General features: G+C 39.0%; 1 protein-coding gene across 1 annotated transcript; it reads left to right on the top strand.

Moving 5' to 3' along the window:
- The first annotated feature begins 5,277 nt into the window (after window positions 1–5,277).
- gpatch4 (G patch domain containing 4) lies at window positions 5,278–10,069 on the top strand. Its single transcript, XM_073485298.1, has 8 exons — window positions 5,278–5,415; window positions 6,380–6,458; window positions 6,539–6,612; window positions 6,744–6,836; window positions 7,420–7,536; window positions 7,767–7,894; window positions 8,333–8,386; window positions 8,551–10,069. The coding sequence occupies exons 2-8, from the start codon at window positions 6,380–6,382 to the stop codon at window positions 9,293–9,295; spliced, it is 1,290 nt and encodes a 429-aa protein (XP_073341399.1). The 5' UTR covers window positions 5,278–5,415; the 3' UTR covers window positions 9,296–10,069.
- The last annotated feature ends 244 nt before the right edge of the window (window positions 10,070–10,313 follow it).

Below are 10,313 nucleotides of genomic sequence, written 5' to 3'. Positions count from 1 at the left end.
CCGTCACACACAGGATGTCACACAGTTGTATGGACTGCAGCCACCTCGCCGCCACGTTTCACTGGCCTGAGTCACAGCTCCTCTGTGACCTGAACAAAGATCAAGAGATGGATCCAGAACTTGGAAGGAGTCTGCATGACTTAATGAAAATCACAACACAGCAGAGGAGGAGGAGGAGGTGGAGGACAGGGAGGAGGAGGAGGAGGAGGAGGTGAAGACTGAGGAAACAGCAGACCTACTCCCATCGACTTCCTCTGAAGTGAGTCGATAGAGGAGGCATGCCAGAGGAGCGCAGCGTCTCTGAGTCACACTCTCCTGATAGTAAGTGGAGAAGATTTCAAAGCAGGAGCAGAGATGCCAAAAACACTCAGTCAGGAAGGAAAAACAGAGCAAGTGCATCAAGCGAGCTCACTCGAACAAGTGGTTTCATTCTCTCACTGAGTATTGTTCTTTTGAAATGTTTTAACGCTGCACACATCACTGCAAATCAGGATGACCTCAATGATTTTTCAAGGCTTGAATAAGGTTGATATGTCTTTGTATGCAGATAATAATAGTCTGTCCACTTGTTAATGAACAGACAGGTGGTTTGATTGTCAGAGTGTCACATGAAGCATATTTCAAAGCTGTTCAGTGGAACAATATTCTGTAGTTTGGTCCATGCGGCAGGTGCCGAAAACCTAAAAGCTCTCTTTTCCAATTCAGTTCGGACTTTGGGAACAACGAACGCCAGGAGAACGAAAAATGTGATTTCCATGTTTGAAGTTAGGGAGAATGGCTTTGTAAACGAAAACATACCAGTGACTGAGGCGGCGTGCACCACACAGACCATTTCACTTTTGAGTCTTACACACAATGATGAGCTAGAGAACCTAAAGAACCTCAGAGCCCCGTGATACTTCATCCAGCATGTGAAGACTGAGCGGAGGCATTCATATACAACACATGTCCATAATCAATAACAGGCAAACAAAGAAAGACTCCTCCAATTTCTGTTTCACACAGAAATAAAAAGCAAGATTTGTTTCTACAGTAAAATCCCAACAATAGTTTCAGCTTCTTTGTAATGTGCTGCATATGTGACTTAAAAGTCAAGTGGTCACTGATCACAAAAACAGATACTAACTCAATTTGTTAACCATTCCTGGTCAGAATCTTCTCAGACAGTGCAGATGTTGTTGTTTTTTAAAGTGGTAATGAACATAAGTTTTGTTTTATCTGCATTTAGGCTGAGATTTAGTTGACAGAGTTGATATTTGATCAATAAAGAAACACAACAGCTTCAGAAATCTGCCAGAAATGGTAATGAAACGTGATCAACACACTTTCACACCCAGTGGTGGAAAGTAACTGAGGACATTTATCTGATCGATCATCAGATCTGATACTCAGCATTTTTTCTGATGATTTTTAGAATTTTGTTTTATTTTTAAACCTCTTTCCGATGATATAAAATACATCTTAAAGGAGCATTCTGTAGTTGTGTGGAAGACATTTTAATCAGGAGAGAAAAATCTTCTCTGATGATTATTTTATGCCTAAACAAACTAAAGAAACAAACTCTTAAAGGACAGCACAGTTACATACTGTTTTACTTTGCTTGTATGTGGCACCTTTCTAGTTTCAAACAGTGTTCTGGGGACCTTTGTTTCCTCTGAGAACAGCTTGTTTATTCAGTTATGGAAAAAATAAACATTTCTGATTTGTATTATTGTATTATTATCATTATTATTAATAATATTGTAAAAATTTTAATTCCGAGTTTGAATTTCTTCTCCAAAACTACACAGTGCCCCTTTAAAGTTCGCTACTTCAGCTCTGATGCAGAATACAATCTGCAAAGTAACTAGTAACTAAAGTTAACAGATAAATGTAGTCGAGTAAAATGTACAATATTTGCCTACAAAATGTAGTCGAGTGGAAGTATGAAGCAAATACTCAAAGTAAAGTAAAAGTACCTCAGAATTCTACTCAAGTGCAGTACTTGAGTAGATGTACTTAGTTACATACCATCACTGCAATACAGCATTGTAAAAAATACTTCATTACATGTAATAGTACATAAATATTAGCAGCAAAATGTAATTAAAGTGTGAAGGTAAAGGTGCTGGACATTTGAACATTAACTGAAATGAAACCATGTGAGAAGTTCAGAGAAAATGACAATTTCTTGGAGCTTTTAAGAACTCTGTTACACAAGTTTTTTGTAATATGTAACGTGTTGTATTACAAAAGCTTGTTAAATTATGTATTATGTAAAAACTTAACCTTTAAAGTAACTAGTAACTGAAGCTGTCAAGTTAATGTAAAAATAAAATACTGCAATGGAAATACAATAAAATGTAAATAGTTCCTCAAAACAAAGTACCTCAAACTTGTACTTGAGAACAGTACTTGAGTAAATGTATTTAGTTACTTTCCACCACTGTTCACAACTATTCAACACGTGCAAATAACCATCTTTTAAAATGACTCAGCCGATGTAAAAAAAAAACTGTAGTGTGCTTTTAGAGCATGTTCCTTTTATGGATGTTAGAAATGTGCCAGATTTTTACGCATTTTAGCAAAATAAGTCCAAATCAAGTGAGATCAACACTCATAAAAGTAACTATCACCTCACAGTGGAGGAGTAAAGTTGCACTTTAGGTCCATGAAGGAAGGATTTTGTCGCAGTTTTGGTCTGAGTTGCATCTTTTTACCATTTTGGGAGCTGCACCGTGGATCATTACAGCACATTCCCACACAGTACGCGACAGTTTAAAACGCAGCTTTTGAGTGTTTTACAGTGACATGCATCATAATAACTGTCTGTAGCTTTCAAATAAACCATAAAAGCTCCGTGACAAGCCCGTTTTCTTCAGTCGTTTGTATTCATTGACAGCATTTTACTCACCTTGCCGGCCGAGAACTCCCGGGTCGCTCTGATGATGCAGTTACAACTTCCCAACAGGACGAGAAATGGAAAAGAGAGAAGAAAAAAAAAAGGCGTTTGTCTCAAGAGCTCCTCACGCACTTAGACAAATCTTCAAGCGGTGTAAACATTGAGAAGAGTGTAAGGAGGCAGAGAGATGCAGCGGGGGAGGGTCCTGAAGAGGAGCTGGAAAAAAACTGTGACAGCGAGGGGACTGAGGAGGAGGAGGAGGAGGAGGAGGAAAAGTGGAGGAAAATAGGAGGAGGACGAGGAGAAGGAAGAAGAGGAGGAGGAGGAGGAAGAGGAGAAGAGAGGAGGAGGAGAAGGAAGAAGAGGAGAAGAGAGGAGGAAGAGGAGGAGGAGGAGGAGAAGAGAGGAGGAAGAGGAAGAAGAGGAGGAAGAAAAGAGAGGATGAAGAGAGGAGGAGGAAGAGAGGAGGAGAGGAGGGGGAGAGGAGGAGGAGAGGAGGGGGAGAGGAGGAGGAGAGAAAAGGAGGGATGTGGTAGAGAGGAGACTTGGAGAGGTCAAGGAGGAGAGTCAGAGTTGTTTTTGTCTTCAGCAGGCCTCCAGACCTTGACTACAAATATGTGTGTGTGTGTGTGTGTGTGTGTGTGTGTGTGTGTGTGTGTGTGTGTGTGTGCGTTTAGGATTTAAGGGAGGATAAATGGCCCAATGGGAGAATACCTGGAAAACAGACGGACTTTGGTCTGACTGTTGCAGGTGGAAAAATATGACTCATTTAATCTCTAGATAGATAGATAGATAGATAGATTGTATGCTACAACCTTGAAAACTCTCTTGTTCCTTCTCTCACACACACTTTATTGACAGCTGTAATAACCTCCTCTGAGATAACTGTCAGTCAGCGGTCGGAGGGCTTCCTCCCAAACAGTAGGCCAGCCATGATAACCGGCCTGTTTAGGACGGGTGTTTTTCCCCCCCTGCTGAGCGCTGACACAGATAAACAACTCGTGGATGGAGGCCTGGTGGAGCAAACATCCTCAATGCACGGAAACCAAGAGCAGGGGGAAATAAAATGGTTTCCTGCAGGCCACAGAGGGACTGACCAGAAACAGCCCCAATGCTGAGGACACAGAGAGGAGGTGAACAGATACTCAGTGAACAATCCAGGGTGTAACTCTCTGTCATTTCTGACATTAAAATCTTCCTGAAAACATCCTGTCAGCATTTGCAGTAAAAAGTCTGTCTCTATTAGTTTCTTATTTATGGCTGAAATATGACAAAAAAGATCAGGATAAGCAGATTCATGTCACAACAAGTAGATGAGCAAATTCATTTTGGGGAGAAGAAGTTACACTCCACAGAAACAGGCTTTAATGGATGCTCTGGAGGGATTTATAGTGAAGTATTGTTTTAGGATCTTTTTCTGTCATTACTTGGGAGTTGGGTATGATAATATTTGAAGTAGTGAACCGGCTCATAAAGGAAAATCATAAATCCTGCAAGACATGTGTTGACTAAGGCATCCATCAGATCAGTTTAGCTTCTGCATGCAGGTCTAAACCAGTAAAACTCCCCTTATTAAGGCTTGTTTAGCATTTAGCTTGTTAAATGTATTTCAGGAACTCCTGCTGTTGATGGCACCTGAGATGCTGTGAGAGAAACGCTTGATTATTCTAGATGTCTTATTTTTCTGGTATGAAATACTGCCATCTACTGGCAACATCCCCTGATCCACCACTGGGACAGTCAATAAAAACTCGTCCTGTGCAGCCCTTATTTTCCAAACATGCATAACTTTATTCTGAGTCTAGTGGAGATTCAAACGTTTTCAATGAAACTAGATGTATCAGGGTGAATATGGAGGATACATTTGAGGGAATGGTGCAGCCATAAAAAGCAGTCGTTGAATAATGAGTGAATATTTCACTGGAACAAACTGATAAAGAATATATATGTGACATTACATTACATATATACATTATACATTAATGGTAATGTAAGAGTATTAATTTTTTTTAATATGATACAGTACATTACAGTGACATACCATTCTGCCGCATGAAGTATACTTTTGATACTTTAAGTACTTTTGTTGCAGTTACTTTTTCACTTTTTACTTGTAACGGGGTATTTTTACACTTATATTGCTTCTTTTAAGATATTTCTTCTACCACTGGATGTAACATAGCTACAGTCGTGTATCATTACAGTTTTATTATTACAGATATCATATAAAGAAGCTTATAAAGGCTTCAAACGGGATTCAAATAGAAGATTTAATTCACAGGTTACACTTATTTTTCTCCTTTTGTTCTGTGGAGAGCAGCGTTGGGCCACCAGTGCTCTGATTGGCTGCTGCTGCGAAATTACACCGAGAAGAAGAAAAAGAAGGCGGTACCCACAGTGACGTGTTTCCGGTGTCATGTCAGCCTTCTGCTAAAGCCGCATGGCTAACGAGCGACTGGTGCTGCATTTTAATGTATTTACGTCTCGTCTGGCGGTTTTAGTGATGCAGATTTAACGAAACAACACGTCGAGAGGTAGGTTGGATTTTGATTTCTATTGTGTTATTATTGTATATAATATTTTAGCCGACGAAAGGGTGCTAATATGGGCTAATTGTTGCTAGCAGGTTTTCAACTTTTGGCTTTTATGTTAGCTGTTAGCATCAACTCACTCCTGTCAGCGTCAGAGAATGCAGACCTGAGAAAGTTGAAATGTGGGTTTTCCACAAGAAATACTAATTTGTCGGATACGAGTACAGTTAGCATGGGAGTGAAGTCTGTAAATAAACCTTTGACGTGATTGTTTACATGTCAGAAGTGTTCATACAGACATAGTGTTTCTATTTTTGTTGCTGGTTCTGCTAAGAAAGTGAGGCATAGCCACAACCTGTTTAAATACTCACTAGCCACACACCTGTCGGACATTACAGTACAGTGAAAAGTCAAAATACAGGAGTAGCTGAGGAGGTATAGGGCTGGATTATAATGTGGTGCTCATAGGATGTTATGGTAAACTTGGCTTGGTAGTAATTTAGTTAAAAAAAAGTGTACTTTATTTCTCAAATACCTACCCATGAGTTCTTTCTAGGGTGATTATTTTCATTACAAGCCAAGCCACATATTATTGATCAGTCAATTGATCCATAACATATCAGAAAATAGTGAAAAATGCCCTTTTACAAGTTCACAGAGCACCAAGGAGTGTGTGCTTTTGTGTTTTTTCCAAACTTCAAAGATATTAAGACAAACGGCAGCAAATCCTCACATTTAAGTGGCTCAAACCAGAGAATTTTCAGCCTTTTTGTTTGATAAATGACTGCAAAAATGAATTGATTATCAGATATCTGTCTATTAGCTTAATGTTCTATGAATCAACTAATAGACCAATAGTCCAGTAGTTTTAGTGACTTTCAGCTTGTTCTAAACAGACTCAAATAGCCACAGTGAAGGTCTCAGATCAATTAGAGGCTAATACTCTTCACACTGTCCTTTTACACAGATGGCTGAAGTTGTACAAGAGAAAAGTCGTGGCTTGAAGTTTGCAGAGCAGCAACTCCTGCGTCACGGCTGGGAACACGGTAAGATGCTTTGATCAGTGTTGTGAACCAATGTGTCGTACTCAGGAGCAGATTTCTCACTCAGTCCACTCTGTCCACAGGCAAAGGACTGGGGCGAGCTGAAAATGGCATATCAGAAGCTATCAAGGTCAAAGTGAAATGCGACAAAGGAGGAGTGAGTGGCATTTGGTTTAATTTCTTTTCGTTTTAATTGATTGCTAGTGCCCATCTGTCACTGGTTTACGCTAACCTCCATCATCCGTAGGAAGTTTCTGTTTGTACACTCACATGTTTGTCTGCTATCAGGTTGGCCATAAGGAAGGAGAGCAGTTCACCTTCCACTGGTGGGATCATGTCTTCAATAAGGCATCGTCCAGTCTGCAGGTGGAATCTGATCAGGTGAGTTCACAGGCATCAAAGACATGACCACTTTGGAGACTGACACTAAATCCAGTGAGTGATGCAGTCTTGCTATGTTAAAAAAAAGGTTATTCAAGTGAGTTGTGTGTGTTTTATGTTTTGTTTTTGTTTTTTTTATTTATTTTGTTGGAACTGGATGATTTATTTCAGAATGAGAGAATAATCACTTATTGAGCTCATTTATCAGCCAAACATTTGGAAAGGTTACCTGCAAAATCTTGACTGAGAAAACCACTTCACCTCCTCCACTTGTGAATGTAGCTGTATTTATCTACTTGGTTGGTGCAATGTGTGAATATTTTTTGGACCAGCTTGATGTCTGCAAAAAATATTCACACATAGTTGCAACACGTTTGCAGCATGTATGAAAGCTAAATTTACATCCTTAGTCTCTGAATTAAAGTTACCGTTAAAGTAACTTTTTAGTCATTAAAAACACATTTTTTTGACACTTCAGGAGATAATGCTTGTCATTCCTCCTCTCTTGTTAATGCATGATCAGCTGGCTTAGTCTTTGCGAGAGGGTAATTATTTTTGTCTGTTTGTTTTCTGTTCGATCCAGAACGGTATTCAGTTGAAGAAGACACTGGAGGAAGATGAAGAGGATGGGATGATCTCCAATAAAAAGCCACGGAAAGCTGCGCAGGCTAAAGCCAGACTTTATGGATGCTTTGTCAAGGTGATTTGTTTATTTCTTTTTAATTTATTGGGTAAATATCTATGGATATTTGATAGTGAAGATGTATGGCCAAAGAAATGTCTTGTCAAGCTTTGGCTACATGGAGAATACTTGTTAGGATCAATTCTTTGTTGGTTTGGGATTTGCTGACAAAAAGGAATAAAGACTGAACATCACCAGACTTTTCCTTTTAATATTTCAAATGAACTATTTCCATCCTTCTCTCTCAGTCAGCCACACTGCTGTCTGGTCAGGAGCAGCCAGAGCCAAAGTCTTCCAACTCAGACAACGACAGCAGCAGCAGCAGCAGCTCAGATGAGGAGGAGGACCAGAAACTGGATCTCTCGAGTACCTTCAAGTAAGAACTTCATCTGATGCAGTCTTTGTTTTAGATCTGTAGTTATTTCTTCTCAATAAGCTCCAAAAAATGTGAGCACTGTCAACATGACTACAAGAAGCGATGCAACGATTCTAGATTCTGATGCTACGATTATAGTAGGAGGAAAAATCCTGGTTTCACAATTATGTATTAAATTATGTCACAACACTGGATATATAGAATCACATGAGCATTTTCATAATTAGAGGTTTTATTGTATTTTGTCTGCACAAAATGTCTTTGTTGTTGTTAATCATTTAAAGGTAGGACATTAGGTAAACAAGGAATACTAACTACTTATACTATTAGGATTTTAATTACCATCTTCTGCTTTTACTGATGTAATTTGATTGTGAAAAGTATGAATGTATTTTGTAACTGGTTTTAACAGTGTTACTGTTATTCATTGATACTCAGCAAGCTGTCTGATGCTGATCTAATGAAGGCTTGTGGAGGACGCACAGCTCACAAGTAAGTTCATTCACAAACTTATTCAAAACCTGATTCATAATTCCCATTCAACGTTTTTTACTAATAATAACAAAGAATAAAGTACTGTACATCATAATATTTCAGAATAAGTAAACGTTGGATAAAAGGACCCAGTTTCTGATACATTTGTTGTTTTTCTCTAGAGGAGCAAGGCACGGCTTGAACATGAACGCCAAGTTAGCCAGGCTAGAGCAGCAGGAGGCTGAGTTCATGGCCAAGTATGGCAAGAAGAGCCAACCAGCAAGTGCTTCACCAGTTTGTGTTGAGCCGACTCCACAGACAGCGGACGAGGATGCTCAGAGAAAAAAGGTGAAGAAGAAGAAGAAGAGATCCACTGGGAGCATTATTGAGCTTAATGGTGATGAAGTGCCTGAAAGTCCTGAAACAGATGTTAAACCCAAGAAGAAGAAGAAGAAGAAAAAGAAAACCAATGGGGACACTGAGGAAATGACTGAGACAGTTTCCGCTGAGGGGGATGTGATCTGTGTAGAAAACGCTGAAGCAGACGATTCCCACAAAACAAAGAAGAAACATAAGAAGAAGAGCAAAAATGCAGAGCTCAATGAGGAAGAGAAAGTACATTCACCTGTAGCTGACAGTCCAGAGGAGACTGCTGAGCTGCACGCTGACACAAAAGTGAAGAAGAAGAAAAAGAAATCTTCCAAACACATCAATGAGCCTGCTGAAGAAGAGGAGAGTAACAGTACAGAATCCAGCCAATCAGAGCCGGTCCAGGACTGTGTTTCTAAAACCAAGACGAAATCTGCAGAGACGACAGGAAAACAGAAAAGGAAAAGATGTAAAAAGGACAAACCTTCCATAGATGAGGATATTAATGAGGAGGCACTCCCTCCAAAGAAGAAGAAAAAGAAGAAGTCCAAAGAGTAGTATTTGATTTCAAAATATTTTGGACTGTGTTTTTTCTTGGCTGATTGGGGAAGTGAGTCTTGGTAAGGGATGTCCCAAACATGAACTTTATAGAGGCTGTGCTCTCACATCTGACAGGTTTTCTGTTGATTGGAGAAAATCGAATATCAGAATATTGACCTCTACAGTTGTGCCTCATGTGCCAGCTAAACCAGTCGTTCTAAAAGTGGCAAAATAGGAATAATTTATTTCTGTAAGTAACTCTATGACAGAAAGTTGACTATTTTGCTCATGGGTTTCAAACGCTTTCTGTATTAAATCATCTGAATGCTCAATTCTTATCAGATTAAAAGGGCCAGTCGATTTCTCATCAATATTCTCGGAGCTGTAAAATGTATTATAACCTGCTGCAGATTTTCAAGTGACCGAGGAAACCAGGGGAGGCTAGTTATTAGCTGGTGATGCAGACTTTTAAAGATTTTTGATTGTGTACAACATGAAATGTGTCCAGCTGAATCGATCAGTAGATCTTTTAGTTTACTTTTTAAATAATTGATCTAATGAGTCGAGGACTTGTGCCAATTAAGGTTGCCTGTGTTGACAACCTAATGTGGAATATGCAATTCAGTGGAAAGTTAAAATTAAATATCAAGAATTGCATCATAAATAACTCTTCTTGGAGTTTGACATCTGTCATTACTGTGTTGAATGCAAGTACACATAAGAAAGATGAAACTACAGATTATTACATACAATTCTGAAATTTATATGCAAAATAAATGATGTGACATCAAACTGCGCTTGTGTGATTCTTTCAGATGTACACATTTTAGATTTGTTATAGTCTGTATTAGAAAGGATAAAATAGATCCTAAACATGGCCATTAACACAAATCTAAGATTATATTTTTATTTTCAAACTTCACAAACCCCTTTGAATGAGTTTGAATCTTCCTTGAATAAATCATCTTTTAAAAAGGTCTCACAGTTAAACCTCTGTAGTACATTGAGTACCTGTCAGTGATGAACAGCACGCTAT

The sequence above is a fragment of the Pagrus major genome, chromosome 17 (assembly GCF_040436345.1).
Source record: "Pagrus major chromosome 17, Pma_NU_1.0".
Lineage (NCBI taxonomy): Eukaryota > Metazoa > Chordata > Actinopteri > Spariformes > Sparidae > Pagrus > Pagrus major.
This window is presented reverse-complemented; position numbering and strand designations above follow the sequence as displayed.